General features: G+C 48.0%; 1 protein-coding gene across 1 annotated transcript; it reads right to left on the bottom strand.

The window, feature by feature from the left end:
- Positions 1 to 19,889: 19,889 nt before the first annotated feature.
- Positions 19,890 to 20,809, bottom strand: FOXL1 (forkhead box L1). The gene is given in 2 exon segments (XM_086621224.1): positions 19,890 to 20,363; positions 20,366 to 20,809. Coding segments are annotated over 2 exon segments (918 nt in total).
- Positions 20,810 to 21,434: the final 625 nt, after the last annotated feature.

Genomic DNA, 21,434 nt, shown 5'->3' on the forward strand with positions numbered 1-21,434 from the left:
CAAGTAGCAGATCAATAAGCTGAGGGACATGTGGTGTTACCCATTTCCCAACTCCTTCCCGGGTCCCTGTCCCCATCTAGCTTTCAAAGGAACACGTCCCGAGACACGGAGCGATGCTCATCGTGAGGCAAGGCACGGAAATCAGCCGGGACACCGGGTCAGCCCGTCTGCACGAGGTCTGCGGTGCCTCGGCAGCGTACCTGCCTCTCCCATTAGAGCTCATTTAAAAACACGACATTTCTACGCACGCACCTAAAAAAAAAAAACACACTAAAAAATGCCTTCAGACAAATCATCCGTTACTCCGAGTCACCCGCAGCTTCAGAGGCCATTTGTTCAGTTTGAAAAATCGCGTCTCTGAAGGTACAATATTAGCTTTAAGCTGCAGCTCTCACTGTCTCATCCATCAGCTCATTAAGAACACGGCTCGGCTCGATGGGGCCGATGCAGATGATAAGAGACATCAAGTAGCAGCCTGTGACAGGGGGAGCACGAGAGCCCTGGCCAGGCTGATGGGACTCAGCTGGCCTTTCCTCCCCATCCCCGGCTTCTCGAGGAATTCACAACTCCGTCTTATTTCCATGGTTGCTTTTAGATTACTCTCACTCGCGTCGCAGCGAGGCTTTGTGTTTGGTTTTATCCCCTTTTCAGGAAAGGCATCGTTTTCTTCCTCGCTGCTTCTTAAAATCGGTGTGCTCGCAATGCGTCCTCTGCAAATTCAAATCCTTGCTCCACCGAGGAAATGTGTTTCTCGTTTTCCCGGTGTCATTTTCTCAGAAGTAATTTCTGTATAAACTTTCCACCCTTCTTCTCCTGCTGTTTTCTGTCTTACGTTCAAAAGACCTTAAAACACATCAATTTTCTGTTTCCTCCTATGGTACAACAATCTTTTTCAGTAAATACGATAAGCATCTCTGTCAAAGATGCAAAAATAATCCACTGCTTTTGGCTGTGTATTTCCCTCATGACGGGTAGGCACTAGGAACAACCAAAAGATTGCTTACAACCCACAAAGTCTGGCTGGATCCCTGAGATGAATATAAACACCAGCAAAATACAATGGATGTCATTAAAAATTTTCATTTATTCTGTATTTACGTGCCCTTGGTTATTTGCAGTATTCTCTAAGCCCAGGAGGAATGGCACAAATATGATGCTAAATGAAAGCCTTAGGGCTGATGAACATGGGCAGGATTAATAAGATATTTAAGGGTCTCCTGAATTTTGCTTCTGTAATATTTGCTGTTGTTTCTCATGGCCTCGTTCCGAGAGGAAAAGTAGTTACTGTCGTTTCAAAAGCACAAGAGCAGGGATGATTTTTGTCATTCAGATATGACATCAAGTTTTCAGCCTTGGTTTCTGAGCTCTGCTACCGACCTCCCGTGTGGCCTTGGTTGCATCCTTCCATCTCCTTATCCTCGATTTTCCCCTCCAGCAATAAACTTGGGACTATGTCACTGCTGCAACAAGAAGCAGGTTGAGACCGCAGCCAAGAAAAGATACGAAATTACAAAATGTGAAAATGCTAATTTTTGGTTTGTTCTGTTAAATTCTGGTGAAAAAAAAAAAAAAGAAATTTTCCATGCAGGTAAAAGAAGAGTTGTTTGCTCTGCTGGTTAAAGGGTGCATTCATGGTTTCATCCTGCAGCTCACGGGCCCCGTGGGGTTCAGACCCACAGCACAGTGCCCTCTCCGTGCAGGTGACGCTGCCACGTGAATGTCGCTTCTGCGCGAACCCATTTTCTCTTAGAGTGTGAACAGGTTCTTGCGAGGTGAAAAGTTCAGATCAAAAATATTTCCACCCTCAGCCTCAACCTTCCAGCCGTCAAAACCGATTGCCAGATTCCTATTGATATAAGTGAAAGCAGAATCAGCGCTCGGATAATGGTGGGCTTTGTGTTTTCACAGTTTATTATCACTATCGGTGACTCCCGTGTTACTGAGGGTTTATTCACACTGCCTCCTGGATATCTCTCTCTCTCTTTTCAAATCCGTTTTTCACTTCTTTGCACTGTTCCTACTTGGGTGAATGAGATCACGGATCTGGCGGTGTTGATTTTGGACGGACTCTCACCTTATCAGATGGGATCAGGGTATCCCATCTATTTGACGACGTTGCATAGCCGGTGAATTCTGCTCATCGTAGGAGCTCAGTCACCAAAATCGGTGTGTTTGTTTATTGATCTGAGCATCAATTTGGTAAGAAAACGCCGTGGCGAGCCCCATCTCCCCAGGGTCGGTCTGGGCAGCGATGGGCTCACCTGCCCCGTGAACCCTTGGAAGCAGCTCTGACACGCTGGGTTGGGAGCCTGGGAAGTGGGGAAGGAAAGCAGCCAATCCTGATGGTGTATGTTGTGTGGTAGCATTGTGGGGTGGTGATTTTCAGCCTTGCCATTCCCAAATGCTATGAACTAGAGCCAGCCAGAAAAACAAGAGGAAAAGGCATTTTTTTTTTTTTTTCCATTTGGCCAGAATTTGAAATGTTAAGAAACCTTTTGCTGACTCTCTGAGTAATGCTTGATCTGCTGCTTTTCCCATACAAATGGGAGAAATTGGGAAAACATATAGCCCCGTGACTTCTTAAAACAGGAGTCTTCTAAAGAATGAGAACCAAATTATTTTGCCCTCCCTTTGTCTTAAAAACGATCACAACCCTCCAACTTGGACTGCATTTCAGCTTCCAGTGCAGCTCACTGAAGAATGAAAAAGTCTATAGCGAGTCACAATCTAATTTATTAGCACTGGGGCTGAGAAAACAGGGATAAGTATGTGGGAAGAGAGAAAGGGAAATGCAGGAAAATATAGGAGAAGATAGAAATCACAAAAAATACATTCTTGTGACTGAACTTCACAAATCCTTTCATTGATGAGCACACCTTTCAGCGATCTTCTGGCATCAGGTCCCACCTCAGGGGCTGAGCTTCCCGTGGACTTACAAGCCCACTTTTAAATACCATAGGCCCATTTGAAGTCCTGACCCTTTGTTTGGGATCCACAGCTGGGAAGGATGCTCCAGGCAGATAGACTTTAACATATGCACAGACCCAAAACTTCCATGAGCAAAAATGGCAAGAGCTGATGTCAGTGCCTTGAGCCTCTGAATTTCACTCCAGTTAGCAAAGGAAACCTTTATCAGATAGGAAATCTTTGTGGCATTTCTGAAGACAGGCAAGCTTTGAGTTCACCTGACACTCACCAGGAGCAAAGCTGATTTACTAGGAACAATACATCTCAGGATGAGCGAGGCAGCGTGCTTAATCGCATGCCTTCACCCAGCACCTCCAACTGGCATCACACCAAAAAGATTCGACATTCAAAACATCCCGTTGTTTTTCTTTGGGTTTTTTCTCCTTTCAATTTCTGCACTTCTAAATCCCAACCAAGATGAGAAGAGCCCAGAGCGCCGTCAGAGAAGACAGCTCGCTCTTCGCCAGGAACAGGGGGAGAAGATAATCAGAACATACTTCCAAACCAGATAAACCAGTTCCCAATATTTATCTTCTGTGATGCACCGGTTTCATTTTTGCTAAGTGAATAGCTCGTTCTCTCTTCAAAATCCACTCGCCAGAAAGAAGATTGATTAAATAAAGGAAAAGAGAACATCCCCAGAGCCAATATCCAGTTAGCAGATGAACTACCACCAATGGGAGGAAGCTAGAGGATGACTTCTCTGGTAGAAGCCAGGGGAATTCATCACCTCTCTTTGTTTTCTTCCCTGGTGTGCTGGTTTCTCAAGTGAAAGCAAAGCATTTATAACCTTTACCATCTTCTGTTAAGGCATGGAGGAGAAGAGATGGGCACCCATCCTTCAGCTGCTGGTGGGACCTTAAGAGAGAGTCCTCTGTCCCAAGCTTCAATCACTCAGGAGAAGCATGGCAAACAGATCAAAGGGACTTTCTCCCCTCACTAATTTAGTGTGAGCAAGAAGAGAGGTGTTATCTCCAAGGTCAGGGAGGGAGGCAGGAAAACTGCCCTGAGTCCACCAAAGCATCCCTCTGCCAGATGGATGAAGGGGAAGGGGGACGCAGGAGACCTGCCTCCTACCCATGGAGTCAGCCAGAGAGAGGAGCTCCAGCACACGAGTGCTGAGCAGCGGTGAGAGCTGACTGCTGCGAGTCCAAAAGACCAACAGGACCAAATCCAAAGCCGATTTATTTGCTCTCACCTTCACAGCCACTAGATGAGCCCAAATCTGGCCAGTCCAGTCTGAGAACATGGATGTGCAGGCTTTGTTTTACCCCCTGTCGCCAAGAGAGGGATCCTTTCGCCTGTCCCTGGAGGCTCGCCTGACATTTCTTTCAAAAATTAAGAAAACAAAGCCGTGTGAGTTGAGTGAAAGTGCAATTACACAACGCTTTGAAGTGCCTTGCTAATCCTCTTGCTCCCTCGGGACATGAGGCACAGGTTTGCAGAGTGACAGCCACATTTCTTCACCCGACCGTTGACGCTGGCTCACAGCAAAGGCGGTGGAGGAGCTGCTGTCCCAGGACAATGCTGTGCACGTGGACAGAAAGTGGCCCCAAAACCCTGACCAGACAGACAGCCTTTTGCTTCTACCACAAGCAGAGAAGGAGGAGAAATCCCAGCAGAGGTGATAACCCCAGTAGGTGCAGAAACAGCCAGTATTGGTGATAATTACGAAACCAATCTAACTCCCTGGGGATGCAACTGAAGACGACTATGGTAGAAACGTGGTCTCTACGCTATTTTAGAATACCTCAATCTCCAGGATGCTCTGCAGATGAAGGCCAGGTGAGGCCAGTGTGGATCCTACCCTGCCTGTCTTCTTAACCCTGACATAGCTCTGAAAGGAGATGTGGTTTTGCCTCCTGCCTTCCCAGCACTTCCCTCTTGGAGCCAAGGGATGCCCCAGCTGCAAGGAGAGCAGCAAGCCACGGGGCTCGCAGAGGGACTCAGGAGAGACGTTCCCACCTGCCTCCAGCACGTTGGCAGAGCCGTTTGTTCCAATCTATTTACACAGCGTTTGATGCACTTGATGTCAGTGTGGAGACGTGTTAAATAACCCAATTAAACTGTTCATCCAGCTATGTCAAATCCAATCGCTTGAGGAAGGCTTGTGTGTTTGCTTTGCGATTCTAGTACCGCGTTGCGGCATGCAAAAGCGATGCCCCTGTTGCTGACACCGAGTCCCAGCTCACCACCAGCAGGATCTCAGGCAATGTCAGGCAGTGAAGTGCTAACATCTAAAGTTGTCTTGTATGAACACTACCCTCACTAGCTGACCGCTTCCCTCTCACCATGAGGATGGAGGCAAAGGCACTCAAGTGCATGAGATCATGCATGAAACTTGGCAGAAGGTGCCCAGGAGCAAACTGCGGCCTTCTAAGGTGGGAAATGGCAACGCAAGACCTTGGCAAGTGGACTGGAAAGAGGAAGGATTAAATGCCTGTGGTATGGCAGGACAACCCAGCAGCTGCCCACTGGTGGGGCACAGTGCAGAGTGTACGTGGCACCTACCACGCCGGCTGTGGCTACGTGCAGGCAGCAGGACGAGGACTCAGGTCTGCCTGAACATGCCCATGCATGGCTGACACGACTGTGTCTCTGCTTTCCCATCCAGTAAAAGAAGGCAGGAATGTTTCCCTGCCCCACTCTGTTGCTTGGGAGGCTCCAGTCGCTCCTGGCTGTAAAGGGCCCATAAGTCCAAGGCACTATTTTGCAGAAGTGTTTACCAGAAAAGACCAACTATTAACGTCCCTCTATCATTACCCTTGGCTGTCACCCTCTGGATGTGAGTGAGAAGCCCGTGAAGCACATGTGCAGGTATGTATGTGTCCATATATGCAACAGATCTATGCATATATAACGGCGTATGAACCACCCAATATTTAAATGATGTGGTTTGCATGTCTTTTAGATTGATCTTCCTTCTCTGTTGATCAAAATCTGTAAGCCCCGAGTGCCCTCAACGCCATCCCCTCAACTAGGAGTTTAATACAACCTCTTCCTGCAGCAAAGGAATTGAAAACTGTGTTACGTGGTCCCACAAGAAGAAAACATCTCCCCTCCAGACAGTTCTTAAGCGTGTACTTAGCTGTAGGCATGTTTAACATCAGCTGGTATCCACAGAGCTGAAAAATGCATCAATAAAGCTGAAGTCAGCTTCAACAATTCACTTAAGGGCTGTTCTGACCAGGGACCGACTTAAGCATGTGCTTAAATATTTTCTTGAATCTAAGCCTATATTAGTGGAAAAGTCATTGTTCCGTACTAGATTTTTATGTGTCTGTGACTTTAGGATGGTTTTAGTATTCTCAATAGATCGCTTCTTTGGACGGATTCCTCCACTCATCATTAATATTTGGCGTCAACTGTCTTTCTTTCTCATCCATTCCCAGAGACAAGGAAAAATTTTCCCTTCTTTCCACGGATGTATTTATGTTCCCCATGGAAATTCTCCTCTATGATATATGAACTATTTTCAGAGAAGTTTAGCAAAGCCTAAATCACAAAGGGGAAGAAAACCTCCTCGGCGTGAGTTCATAAGGGGAAAAGTTGGGATTGCAGTGACCTGTAGTGTGAATTTTTTCTCAGGTTTAATTGTTGTTTCCATTCAAATCCCTTATATCCTTAGCCATAAATAAGACTCCCCAATAATCCTTAATTTTTGTCCCCGTATCTGCCTCCCGTGAAATTAAGAGGGAATATTTAGGATCTGCCAGGATGACAAAGTGGCCTTTATGGTGGCCGAATGAAAGAAAGAATATAACTTTGGGAGAAAGCAACATGCTTTTCTTCAGCGTAGGATTTCCTCCACAGAGACATCATCACAGACTGTCAGAAGCTGGGCGACTCTCCAAAGGTTAGAGACGGGGCCAAAACTTGTAATTTCTGCTTTACAGAGGGCCATTTCTGTCTCCGAGATTTTAAATACTGTCTCACCGCAGCTGTGAAATCCAGAGCTTGCAGATCGCAGCGAGCAAAAGGCTCTCCCTCTCCAGCCGGGAATATTTCATATCTAGGGCTCTACAGGCTATTTCTAGCAAACTGGCTGGAAATTAGTTTTAAAACACGAGTGCCAGGACAGGCACAGCCCGATCTTGCGAGAGGACTTGCGATGGCTGCAACCGCCATGGGAAAGCTCAGCCCCCTCCCTCCCTCCGCCGCGAGACCCACGGACCTCTCCACAGCGTGCCCACACCAAACCACCCCCAAACTCGCTTCCCCGAATCACCTCCCCTCGCCGTCTCCTTGCAGAGCCGAGTGTGGTCCGCTCGGCCGGGTGCGTACCTCCGTGCCGGGGAAGCTGAGTCACCTAATTGTTGTTGGGGTGTTGAGTGGAGCCCGGGACACAGGACCCTTTGTGTGAGAGCTGGTGTGGAGACGCAGGAAGACGTGCGGTCTCGAATATTTCACATGGTGAAGTTTCCATGGTCCATAAGGTCACCCTCTGGATCACACATCCGCTTGGGGCTCAACTCCTATGCCTGCTGCGACGCCTAAGCCAGGGAGAGCTGATGGAGAGGAGCCAGGCTGTTCTCAGGCCACCCAAGAGAGATGAACCTCTTACGGGATGCGAACTGTTCTCTCATTAGCTAAGGATGGGAGTAGGGCACAGCTACACTTGACAGAAGGTGGGGTGACCTCACTTTTGACACCAGGGCAAGCACCCCTCTTAAAAGCAGGGGGTGTCATTTGAAGATATGGTCCCCACTGTATAAAATGCCACATCTACATCTCTGTATCATGTAGGCAGAACCGCAGAGGTTTGCACGGGACTCTGCACAGCCATGACCTCGGTTTCGCATCTGAGCAGATTTCAATCAATGCGACGTGATCCAGCAAGATGCTGAGCTTGGGAAAGGTCTGGGCAACCCAGCCCAGCCCCCTGGCAGTCGTCCTTCGGGCCAAAACAGAGCTGCTGGTCTTACCCTCGCTGGGGCAAAGCAAGCCAGGACTTAGGGGTTCACGGATGCTGCTCGGAGCACCACACACACGAGCAAACGAACACATGGGAACCCCTAGTCCATGGGCTCACACATCCTTTCCAACCTTAGGAAATAAGAGGAGATGGATTTTCCCTTAGACATCATTACTGCGATAGAGTTTGGGAGGCAAACGCGCAGCCCTGGCACAGATCCAGCCAAGTAAGTCTGGGATAGGTTTTCTTTCAAGAATTTCAACCCATTCGTGTACTTTCTTAATGATCCAAAGTCTTTGAGGAGTTGCCTTTTAGCTTCAGCTCCCTTTCAACATTTGTCATGTGTGTCAAAGTTGATTCTTCATGTTTCCTCTGTAGCTTAACACTCTCCAGGAGAAACTTCGTTTCTTAGATATTTGAAAGGTATTTTTCCCCTATTGATTTATTTTATTAATGGAAGGAAAGATGATTATTTTTAAAGTAAGCAGCAAGAATATACAAGCGTAAGAGCGGAGGCAGCATACCTCATTTGGAGACTTGCTGCTAATGTCCTGGCATGAAAAACTCTTCATGAGTGACTGGAAAAGGCCATGGAGTCACTTATTGCTCATTGTAGTTAGACAGACAAGCAAGTTTTGGTGCAGAACTGATTCTTTAAAGCCACCTGAGGGAGGAAATAACTTATTCTTTCTTGCTGGAGTGGGGCAGGGTTGGGTAGCTCACACGTGTGTTGTCCATGTGCACCAGTGCATCTGTTTATATTGTGTATGAAAGGTGGAGGCTAAGTGGGCTGCTCTCGAATGGAAGCAAAGCAGGGTCAAAGGGAACCAGACGTCATATCTCAGACAACATGTGCACTGTTCACATGGGTCTGATGTACCAAAAGGCCTGGCCCCACTGCAGCACAACTGGGTTAGTATCATAGAATGGTTTGGGTTGAAAGGGACCTCAAATATCATCTAGTTCCAACCCCCCTGCCATGGGCAGGGACACTCCACTACACCAGGTTGCTCAAAGCCTCATCCAACCTGGCCTTGAACACTTCCAGGTTGGATAAGGCTTTGAGATGAGGTTTGCAAGTACCTGTGAACAGTGACCACTTGTCCAGGCTGCTGAGTTCCTGTAAACCCTGGACAAAAGCCCTACACCTGGTGGTCCTGCTAAGGAGCAGGAATGGGAGTGAAAGCCTCCCACCCTCCTGCTTCTCCGTGAACTTTTCTCACAGCATGCCTACACCTTTGGAAACTCAAGGAAAGGCCAACAGGTCTTCAACATTTGCTTAGCCACCAGGGTGGAGGATGACTAGTCCTGTCTATGATTAAAAATTTGACAAAAGCGTTTGATAGAACAAGGTTGAGCGAACAATCCAACAAAGCCCTGTTAGATGCCTGCCCAGACAAAGCCTGCGTACTGCAAATTAGCACCCAGGGAAGCTTGCCTGAGTCCCGAGACGGAGAGACAAAGTCCTCCTCCAAACACTCCGTGTTGCTCCTCTTGGCCCTTGGCCCCAAGGAAGTCAGACCTGCAGGAGCTTCTACAGCCCGGAGCCCAGACCCACGTCTGGAGTGGCAAGAGGGCACTTCCAACACCAGCTCCCGCTCCGCTCCTGTCGATGCGTTTAACTGGATAGTTGCTTGCTCCGCACCGAAGCTGGGAGAAGCTGGGACTCTGCAGTTCGCACACACCCTGCTGTGACAGTTTGATGGGGGGGGGGGGGGTCCGGCGGCAGGGGAGGGGATTTGCTCCCTGTGCCACCAGATCGGAGTCCCATCCCCCTCGGGGGGTTGCGCCAAATCGGCGCCTCTGCGAATGGCCCTATTTAAGTTGAGACAAAGGGACGGGAAAGGGCTTTTTGCTCAGGAGCGAGGAGAGGGGCGGGGGGCGCTGCCCTCGCTCCCGGCTCCCGGCCGGGCGGCCGCTCGGGCCGGGCCGGCGCCATGTGCTCAAGATGGCGCCGGGGGAGCCGCATGGGGGGCTCGGGAAGCGGTCGGCTCCCGGGGTGCCCGCCGGGCCGAGCTCCCCGGAGAGGATTAAGATCTAAGAGAAAACAACCACAACGACCAGGTCAGTCAGGATGGAGCAGGAGGAGGGGTGCTGGAGCTGAGGCTTCCCTTGCAATCGGTGTGAAGATGGCGGGCGGCCCCCCTGCAGCCGAGGTGTACTCGGCGGGGCAGAGACCCACTCGTGGCCTGTGGAGAAACCCACGTCGGGGAGGAGATGCCTGAGCCCAGGAGAGGTCGTGGAGCAGGGGATGCGCGACCAGGTACTGTTAATAATGGGCAGGGGATGCACGACGAGGTCGTGGAGGCATCTGGAGTCCATGGGATGGCCCACGCCAGAGCGAGTGGCAGCAGCTCCCTGAGGGGCCGAGACTGGTAAAGCCCGAACTGGTGCGATCCATGGGGAAGGATGGCAATCCTGCGGGCAGGACTACGCTGGAAAAGTTTGGGGACTTTTTTCCGCGTGAGTAGGGGATCCACCGAAGCAAGGGAAAAATGGTGTAAGGACTCCTCCTCCTTTCAGAAAGGAGCGACAGTAACAACATGGATGAACTGACCTGCACCCCCCATTCCCTGTGCCCCTGCGCCGCCGGGGGGGAGGTAGAGCCGGGAACGAAAGGAAAAGGGGGTGGGGAGGTGTTCTGTTTAAGATCTGGCCTTGTTTTCTCTTTCTCCTCTCAAGTAACCGGTTTCGTTCCCTTGTGTCTCTTGTTAAGTAACTTAATAAATTGTTTTGTTTTAAGAAGAAAGCCTGAGTCATGTTTTGCCCGGGACCATGGTTGGTGGGTGCTCCCTCTCGGTTCTTGTCTCGACCCTCAGTCCAAAAACCACGACACCTGCAAATACCTGAGCTCTCCGTTCTCTAAGAGCCACCTCTAAAATGCATGTTTTTCCCTCTGTCAGGGGCTTTAGTGTGTTTGTTCTTTCTTTTCCCCCAACAACAGAAATCATATGTGGATACGAAAATAATTAGTCCATGAGACTTCAAAGGGCTGACTTACATCTCAGTCTGGTCTTGGGCTGTCTCTGTTCAGCCACAAGCCTTATCAGACCAAGGGTTTTTTGCCCACTTTGCTACATGGTTGTATTTCACACTATAAACACAATTATTTTCTTAATTTTATATAAACTACAGCTACAGTTTTGTTCCGCTTTGTTTTGCTAACAGCTGACCTGCTGGTTCCTAATGATGCTCGAGCCGTAAGTAAAATATCTCTGAAAAAAGCTAAGAAAAGAAAAGTGATAAGTCAAGGGTTTCAAGGCATCCATCGTGTTGCGAAGGAGTGCAGAGCAGCTAGGTGCCCTGTTTTAAGCTTCAACTGAGTCCGTTACTATCAACTCTCATTAAATCCAGAGTCATCTGGCTTAATTTGGTTTGCCAGGAATTTACTTTAGGATAATTAAGTGTAGGATCAGAGTCACCAGGCTTTTTCCCCACCCACCTTTTAGGACAGAGGAAAATAATAGAGGATTTTTTTTTGCCATGAAAATACACGCAATTTCCTCTAGAGCCATCCAAAACAAATAATCAGGAGATTTCCCCATGTTTACAATGGGGCTTTCTACTGACCTTCCCTGCAAAGCACTTTAGGAGAAATCAATGAAACATTCTGCCTAAGAAGTGGGTCGCTTTTAACAATTCTAACAATTGCTGTTATTGTTACATAGAGCTTATGTAGCATCTAATCTGAAACCAGACACAACAATTAAGGGCTTCTCTTTGCCCTTTTCATAACAAAGCAGTTATATTTAACAGTAGGTACAGACAAATTGGAATAAATCTGCTTTGTATACAGAGACATTTCATGTTTATTAATAATCATTGTGTTTATCGTGTTTAGACCAATTCCAAATATAAGCTACAGCAATGTATAAAAACTTTTCTCCTTGGCATAACTGAGCCAGCACGACTGACTTGCCTCTCTTACTTTTTTGAACGACTCTAATTATATCAGTGCAAAACTGGATCTGTAGCAAAGCAAAGATGGACAAAAGTCAGGGTAATGCCTTCAGATTTAGGGAAACATTTATTTGGCCCATAATTTGATGAGTCTTTGGAAATTTCTTTATCTAGTGCCTCTGCTTGGGGAAGCAACTCCTGGGCTATTTTTAAGTCACATCGCTAGTGGTCTGTTTGGGACACACTGGTCTAAATCCTCAGCAGAAGGAAACCAGTGATGGCTTCACTGCAGCACAACCCGACCAAGAACAGCTTGTAAGGAAAGTAAAAGGAGCCTTTTGGGTGAGTTTAGAGAGGATTATTTAGGCAAAAGTTGCATTTGCCAACCAAGCTGACAGCTAGTCTGGAAGAAGCGATCTGCTGCAAGTGGATTTCACCTCCCCTAATGCTCTAAAGCATTGACCTTACCCAGCTCCTCTGTATATAAGGAAAGGGTGATTTCACCCACCCTGAAGCTTGTGCCTCAGATGGTCGGAAGTCCAGCTCTCTGAAGGTGGTTTGCTTTTCTGGCAGATTCCAGAGGCAGTTTCGATGCCCAGCGTAGACCAGATACCGAGCTGTTAGATGACTAGTGTTGATTGAGATGAATCCTACGTAATGGCCCTGCCTAGGTGTGCAGGAGCAATGGTAGAGACGTAAGGAGATCTCTGGGAAATGGTACCCTCACCTTTGCACTTTCATGTTTGGGGGCATGTCATTAGGATGTTTTATGCGACACATACCAGGAGCTTGAGGTCCACATTGCCTTCAGGACTCAGATCCTTGTGATGGAAACGAGTCTGTCTGCTGAACTCAAAAAAACCACTCTTTGAGGATGCTGTTACCATAACATGGCTTATCACTGAGTCCCTGGAGTTGCAAAGACCTCCAGGAAGATCTCACACATGTGAAGCTCTTAGTGAGACAGGGACAAAAAGGAGATTGTTTCTCAAATTATGGTTAATTGCTATGACATAAATGAAATGTGCTGAGATCTGATGTGGCTCCAAACAGTCCTGTTCCCTGAGGACCGGTGCTGGTACAGGAAAGCCCAGCACTGAACCCCTTGTTTATATGTTTTTGCAGGACTAACTCTATCATTACCTTCAAAGCCAACGCTGCACAGCTCAAACGTACAGAGAAAGGTACAATAAGAAAGAGAATAAGAGTGATGAAATACAACCTTTTGCCATTCTATATATCTACCTTTAGGGAGGTGGATGCTCTCAGGTGCCTACTCGGCATCTCGCTCGGTCTGTGCCGTGCTGATGGATGGGTGCACAAGCAGCTGAGACAAGCGGAAAGACAACGCCAGCTTTTGCAAGAGATGAAGAGCTCCTTACGCACTGCGAGATCACAAATCCATCACATGACGTCTAATGAGGGGGCTGAGCCAGTACAAATACAACTGTTTAACAGTTTATTTTAACTGTCCAATGAGAATGCAATAACTTAAAAGGATTCGTGTTGCCAACAATCCTTTTTTTTCTTTTTCCCCCTCCTCCCCTTCTTGCGTGGTATTTGTTAGAAATCAGGATTTTCCTTAACTAAATGTCTTGTGGTCTCCTTAGCTTTGTTTCTTAACAGGGTTGTCTTTATGTTAGTTTTCTTTGGCTTCCCAATAGAAGAGTAACAGATTTCTTTTGAAGTTTTTATTGATGAATGAGCTCCTATAAATAACTCTCTGTGGCAGCAGCTTGATCTCAGAGTTTACTCTGGAATAATAGTAGCAATGGGAATGGAGGAAATTTATGGCAGCATGACATGAAATAGTTTAATGGGCTTCATACTGTTTAACTTAATCTTTACAGATGTAAAAACAGAAATACAATTATTTTAACAACTATTATTACATATTGCTTTTCTAATGAAAATAGCGACTTAGTAAGCAATTGAAGATAAGTTGGGAAGAATTAAGGAGTCCACCTCACGACAGATTCAGAAATTAGTGTGTTGGGCCAGTGTATTTGCAAACCTTCATCTGAAGAGCCAAGGGAGATTTGAGGTGGCTGGGAAGGGTGGGTCTACAGGTGGGACTTGGTGCTCGCATGTAAAGCTGAGTCACAGTGCTCCCGATCAGGATGCAGATGCTTGAAGCTTCCTAAAACCAGTGGAAGTGGTGGACAGGGGAAAAAAAAAAAAAAAAAAAAGAGACCCTTGGTGTTTTCTTCCATGTCCCCTTACTTCACCTGTCTGCTTGGTGAGGAGCTGATCCCAATCCCACCAAAGTCCACAAGTATCTTTGGTGGCAACGGGGGACACTTGTCCACATCCTTTTTGCCTTGTAGCCCTGTGAGCGGTACAGCTCTAATTCTCCCACCTCAGGAGCAGAAACAGGTACTCGCACTAACCAAAAGATGGAAAGGACAGAGGGAGATGATGAAAACTGAGCATCTGGATTCCAACCTTCTGACACTGAACCGATAAGAGAGAGTTTAACTTCTTACCATCACAAGTTTGCTCATGTTTGCTTGTTTCTCTAGGGCAGTGTCATTTAACATAAAGATGGCCCAGATGTGCCTCTCTTACTTGCATGAACTCAGGGAAATGATGCTGGAAGAAAGGAAAGGAAAAGCTTAAAATAATCTGCATTCTGTCTAAATGCTCATCCCGCAGGCAGGCTGGCATTTAACCCGGCTGAGGATCCGGCCGGAGGACTTCGGCAACCGATGTGCAAGGGGCGGGTGTAAAATCCAGCATCATAATTACTAGGAAGAGGCACAGGACCTAATTCAAATGTAAGATTTCCTTCGGAGGGGTTTGAACGTGGCTCGTAGCCAGCCACAGCTCCGTTGCACTTTTCGGCGCTTTGCAAAGAGCTTGAGCACATACTGAGCCACGTTGGTGCTCGGCATAATTTCTGTAACAATAGCTGACTGCTAATAGTGTTGTTTCCTCCTTCGGGGAGCATTATTTGAAAGGAAATTGCAATGAAAATTATTAGCATTGTGTTTTCAACCGCCTGTTTAGTGGGAAATGTGCGTTATTCGTAACGCTTTCCAATCCACAGAAATTGCCCGAGCAAGAAATAACTTGCAAATTCTTACTCGATTTCCAAAAATGTGGGAAAGTTTATTTATTTCTCCATGCATTCCTGATTCGCAATGTGCTCTCTAAAAATGTCGCTAAGATTTAGGCTAACCAAGCTCATGCTAAATTTAGCAACTATATTTTAAATAAACATTCTTTACGCTTTACTGGACCGGCTTTGAAGCTGGCTTAAAACAAATGGCGTTCACATGAACGTTAACGATGTTTTACTTTGGAGTAAGTGAACATCTGAATAAGTAAGGATGCATTGTTCTGTGTGATCCAAAAATTAGATTCAAGAGATATGATTCAGCCAATTTAGGAAGGATTCCATTAAGGAATACCGAATCAGACCTGTATTTATTTCTGGAAGAGTCCACTCTGTTCACCTTGACCGCACAAAACTTTCTTCTGGTGTTTTATTCGACACTGCCGGCTCCGAGCCTCGCTGGAATCAGCTGTGACTTAGCACGCATTGCGTTTGAGGAATCTGGCCCATTTTAAAGCACTTAATGATTTGTCTGGATAAAGCACTAAAAATATACTGTGGGGAGCAATTATGCAATGTCCAGACTGATGGATTGCGTAACCTCATAGACCTTTTCCATCTGTAACTTCTCTAATTCTGTGATCTTGTCTTCTTGGTCTTTCGCTTAAAATCAAATATGTGATCTGTTTAATATCCAAAACGCTGTCTCCCTGGAGATCTCTTTTCTGGGTGTGCAGGGCTATGAATCAAGTAACGAAGCAGATCCTTCTCCCCCTCTGGTTTCTTGGGAATTGGCTGCTCTTCACAACAGGCTTAGGAGCAATTAGCAGGAGGTCAGTGGGTTTTGGTGTGAAAAGGGATGTTCTCTCCATTATGTGTCTTCCTTGATAAAGGATGGAAGGAGAATTAACTATTAAAAGGAGGTGGGGGAGCAGTTGAAGCATTTACAAAGTTATGTTACCTGGAAATCAGACATGCATTTTGAGTGACAAGTCTGAAAGTGGCTTCTGCTCACGTGTAAATACTTGATTATTTTTTAATATGCTATGGGACCAACTTTAAGAGAACACACACTGAGCGTATTTAAAGACTGGAAGCCCCATTTAGGAGAAATTAAATTCCTGAATTATTTTAATATGCCAAATTTTCAGTTCCTTTCATGGGAAACCGCCGTTTGGAGCGAAGTGGCTCCATGAATTTTAGGACTCTGCTGTGAGCCTCTGCCACTGTGCGCTCTTCTCTGCTCCTACGAGTTAAAACTGGCTGCAGACCTTGGCGACGTGAAACCATGCTTGGTTGGGAGAGGTCATTCCTCTCCAGGGGAACGGAAAGGCATATATGTCGCCCACACAAGAAGTATGCTGTTTATACTGCATCATAGGCTATTTTCTACATTTCTTCACAGTATTTCAAACCTGTGTTTATAGCCAACCCCGAGAGGCTGGGAAAGCCGGGAGGGGGAAGATTCCAGGGATGAGTTAAATACTGAGCAGCAGTTTTGCATTTGGCAACTGCTTTTTTGGGTTGTGGAGCAGGTGTGAAACCATTGACACCAATTATACGACGGATTGTCAAATCCTTTACGTTTGCATGACACGTTGTCCATGTCGCACAGCACCAAAATTCACACGATATATAGAGGATTAACGGATGCTCAGTCACATCCAAATGGCAGATGCCGGTGTATTGACACGGACACTTATTTCTCCACGTTACACTGTTGATTTTATTGTACCATCACTTCTTCTCCTCTCTATATAAACAGATGACGTGCAAAAGGCGTGTGTGGTTTGGTCATTCTGCACGTTGGCACTAAGACCCTTTTTCTCACTGTTCAACCCCTGCAAGTCACATCAATGGCCTGATCCCAATTAATTCCAAATTGCCACTCGTTCACTCAGTTCTGAGTTAGTTAGTGTCACTTTTGTGCAGCATGTGTTCAGTTTACTAATTTTACTCTCCCGAGTGAAACCAAAATCAGGCCCAAGTGTGGCTTTTAAACGCTGCAGCTGTACTTGGTCCCGCTCCACTACAACAAAACAGAAACAAAATCAAATGTCACCATGAGTGAAGCTTCACAAAAAAAAAGAAATTCCCGTTGCACAGAAAAAAGCTGAATCTCAAAAAAACGTGCCTGTGATAAAAATATACGTTGTGTACGCATCAAGTTGCAATCCTAATGTGAGATGTACTCCTTCAGATGAATTTTTGACCGAGATCTGCCACTGAAAGCTGCTCTTGTATGGAAAGTGCCCTGAAGTGGAGGGGATATACCTGTACGAGTAGGAAAGGAATAAAAGCCGTTTTCACAGGCCCAAAAAAGGTATTTTGGAGCTGGAATAGGAGCTGAGAGGTGCCAAAACTAGGGAGGGTCACAGCTGGGGTGCCAAGTCAGGAGAAAGGGAAGCAGGGGACCCTGAAGATGCAGGTTAAAAGTGCTTTGGGGGGGATTTAGTGGATTTTTCTTTGTGGTGGGCTGTTCTCATGCACACAGAAGCAAGCACTCGCTTTTGCTGGCAGCAGCTGCTTGCCAGCACCTCCCGGACACATGCGGATGCCCGGGGGTGGTGAGGCTGCTCAGCACCAGCCCGTGTCCCACACAGCTCTCCCCATGCCTGATAGGAACACCCACGGCTTCTTCAGGGTTTTTAAAGAAGCAAAAAGATTTTTCTAGGAATAAACCACCTTGTGACTGAGAGCATTAAAAACTACTTTCTGAGGGTAAAAACCTTCCGTGGGCCAGTCTGCAGGGAGATCTGGAATGCAGGATTCCCACCTGCGGGAACCACCTCTAGAGCTTGAGGGAGACCCAGCTCAGCACATCCTTGGAAGCAGCGTTAACCTCCAGTTTCACACCATATCCCAGTCTTAGTACATACAGGCAGCTGGGGGTGGAGAGATGATTTGAGGTCTCTGCTGGGCAAGAACTGAGCTGGATCTTTTCCCTACTCCTGCAGCTTCCCGGTGAGTGATGTTACCACATGGACTCCGAAAAAGCCTGATGATGTCAGGCCCAAGCCTTGAGCAGAAACCTCCCTGCAAGGTGGCCACTTATTTAACTTGCCAGAATACCTGTCTCTGATTACACACGGGAGTGGCACTGCAGGGACAAGGGATTTGATGCAGAGAGCATTAACCCTCTCAGCACTTGCCCAGCCCTGTAAATTGTGGGGGCACATATGGCTTTGACTGGGCAGTGACACCTTCACTTTACAAGTGTGGGGTTTTTTTTTAATTTTGTGCCACAGCTCTGAAGAACAGACAATAGATATTCAAACAGGAATTGTCAGAAATAGGAAGCACATAAAGGATTTTATTTAAATAAAGTCTGCCTTGCAAATCTATAAAAAAGCCTCCGTCTCCTTTTTTATTCTTTTTTTTTTCACAGGGAGAAGCTGTAGCTCTGCCTATCCAGGGATCCGCCTACGAGCATCTTTTCTTTTGGGAAACCACATCAGTTCCCACCTTTTGGAAATGTTCTGAACTTCCCCACATGAGAGATCTTTGCCTTGTGTTGAAATGAGCCCCCCTGAGCTCCTGGTCTGGATGTCAGGGCAGTTTGATGCTGGCCTTCCTCTGCAAAAGCTGAATCACAACTCACCTGAGAAACCCAGATTTCCAATAGTCCAGGTGCTAATTTAAGGACAGGCTTTGCTAGTGAGACCGGATGGGATGGAGGGAGAGGAGGGAAGGAGAAAAAGAATCATTTCAGGAAACTTTGTCTCAGCTGCAAGAAACTGGTGGTTTCCCAGGATTCTATTTTTAAGGTCTCCCACCTTTTACCTCCTCCTGGCAGCGTGGTCCATCATACCATCAGCAGGATATTTGCACCAGAGGTGGCTGCTGTGTCCAGCATCAGGCCCCATTCCTCGGCCCTCTGGCCACACGAGCCGAGAGGTGTTTTACAACACATCAGCCACAGTCCTGAAGAAAATACTTTTATTGGATATAGGTTCGGTTTCATAATGAAAATTGAGAATATAGACTTTTTTTTTTCCAAAAGGGCATTTTTCCACTAATATACAAAAAGCCTCTATTTATGACCAAAAAAAAAAAATATTCCTGATTGCTTGCGATATGTCTGGATTCTTCCTTCTTTAAGAAAAAAGAAAACTTTAGCAATGCAGCTGATGTCTTTTTATTTTTGTCCTGGTAGTTGTCCGGGTTGTTAACACAGCTACTCCAAAACACCAAGACCAGCCTCCACAATGCTGCTTCAGTCTTTTTTTGGTCAGAACCAACAGATCCCAGCAAAACACAGAAACCGGCCGCATGTCCACGTTCACAAGGTGTTTGCCCGTCCGTTCCCCTCTCTCCGGCCACATCAGTGAGACAGAAACGCTATCGCGATATTCGAGAAGCACAAGTGCTAGGCAGGAAACCAGCTTGAGTTAACGCCAGGAGTTATATACAGTGCTGAGTCCAAAGCAAGCAGGATTGTGCAGAACGAGCCTGGATTGTTTGATCTGCCCCGATTTCAGCTCCGGTTACCTGCCTTTTACCCACTCGGAGCACTGGGCCAGTAGGGCAATATCAGGAATCATTATGCGCAGGGACCCGTTGGTATTAACTGGAAAACAAAACTCAGCCTCCTCCCCCAGGGATGGCAGGGGCGGGTTTGGTTTTCAAAAGAAGAAAAAAAAAAATACAAGAAGAAGATTGGAGACCCGAAGGGCTCGGCAGAAACAAGGTCTGAGAAACCTGAGGGATGCAAAGACTAAAGGTGCAGAATAAACCCGACGGCGCTCGGAGGCCGGCGTGGGACCCCCCGGCTGCCCCTCTCCCTCCACCGCCCACGGGAAAAGAAAATCGTTTTACCTTGAACAGTCCATCTGGCGGGGGGGGGAAGGCAATCGCTAAAGAGAGCTTCGCAGCAAGACGTGCCTTGAAAATGCCCTGAAATCCTGAGTCACCTCTACCATCGATTTTTTTTTTTTTTTAATCTTTACCCGCTTGGTGAGGTCTGAGTCCGGTCTCTCCCTCCCATCGCGCCCCTCGAGCAGCGATCGGGGCGGGGGGGTAGGGGGGGGGAGTATAATTACGGGCCGACTACTGAAAATTAAATACCGCCTCGGAGAAGTGCAGAGGGAAGCAGGAGAGGAAGGGGATGCCGATGTGGTAAAGCCTCCCGTGCACCTGGGAGTCGAGCATGAGGGAGGCGTTGAGGGCCGGCCCGAAGCCCCCGCTGGCGACCAAGGAGCCGCCGAGGCAACCGACCGGGCTCTCCCGGGCCGCCTTGGGTGCTGCCCCGGGGGGCGGCTGCCGCAGCCCCTGGGCGAGGATGCTCTCGATGCTGAAGCTGCGGCCCCGCGGGCCGCTCTTGTGCGGCGGGACGGCGGCGGGGGGCCGGGGCGCGGCGGGGGCCGGGGCGCCGCCGCAGCGGGGCGGACCCCCGGAGGGGGCCGCCTCCCCCCCGCCCGGCCCGGGGACCCCTTCGTCGCCCGAGTCCGCCGCCGCGCTCCCCTTGGCCCTCTTGGGCTCGTCGGGGCGGGCGGGCGGCCCCGGGTGCCCGCCGTCCGCGGGGCTGCGCCGCCCTTCGCCTCCGGTGGCCCCGGGGCTTTGGGCTTCCTCTTCCTCCGGCGGTAGTTGCCGTTCTCGAACATGTCCAAGCAGCGGGGGTCCAGGGTCCAGTAGCTGCCCTTGCCGGGCCGTCCTTTCTCCCTCGGCACCTTGACGAAGCAGTCGTTGAGGGAGAGGTTGTGGCGGATGCTGTTCTGCCAGCCCTGCTTGTTGTCGTGATAGAAAGGGAAGCGGTCCATGATGAACTGGTAGATGCCGCTGAGGGTCACCTTCTGCTCCGGAGCCTCTTTGATGGCCATGGCGATGAGGGCGATGTAACTGTAGGGGGGCTTCTGCGGGGGGTCCTGCCGGGAGATGGCACCGCTGGGAGCAAAGCCCAGGGCGGCCGGGAGATAGACCATGGAGGGGCTGCCCATGGGGGAGAGGTGGCTGCTGTAGATGTGGCTCATGGCCGGCGGGCTCTGAGCTCCGGGTCTTCCCCCTCAGAGCCGAGAGAAGGGACGGGGAAGGGCAAGGAACCTGGGACGAGTCCACCAGGGAGCTATTTGTGCGCGCTCAGATCCCAGCCCTGCCTGAAGGAGCTCGCTCTGCCTCTGTCCCTGCTTCATAGCTCTTAAAAAAAAAAAAAAAAAAAAAAGTAGGAAAAAAAAAAAAGTTAAATAATTGTTGTAAGTTTGCTATTATATGTTGACTTAGCACTGGAAAATAAATTGTCTCCGATAAACAGTCGTTTGTGTTCTCAGCCCACCCACATTAATTAAAATTTCATTGCTACAAAACTCCAAGCTCTCTCCACGTGTCTTGCTGGTACCAGCCAATGGTCTCCGGGTTATTCCTTCATTTGTTTATAGAATTAGTCTGTTGATAAGTCTGCCCACCCAAGTCGAATCAAGCTGTGTTTATTTGGAAAAATTTCCGGGCACCCAATATATAAACGCACTGATCTGATGTTTGAAATATCACGTCCACCCTTTGACGCTGTAAGCACACACAGCAGAGCAGGATGTACGCTGCTGGAGCTCGGGGAGCAGCGGGCAAGGGTCCCCGCGGGAAAACGGGGCATTAAACAACAAC

The sequence above is a fragment of the Tauraco erythrolophus genome, chromosome 15 (genome assembly GCF_009769465.1).
Source record: "Tauraco erythrolophus isolate bTauEry1 chromosome 15, bTauEry1.pri, whole genome shotgun sequence".
Lineage (NCBI taxonomy): Eukaryota > Metazoa > Chordata > Aves > Musophagiformes > Musophagidae > Tauraco > Tauraco erythrolophus.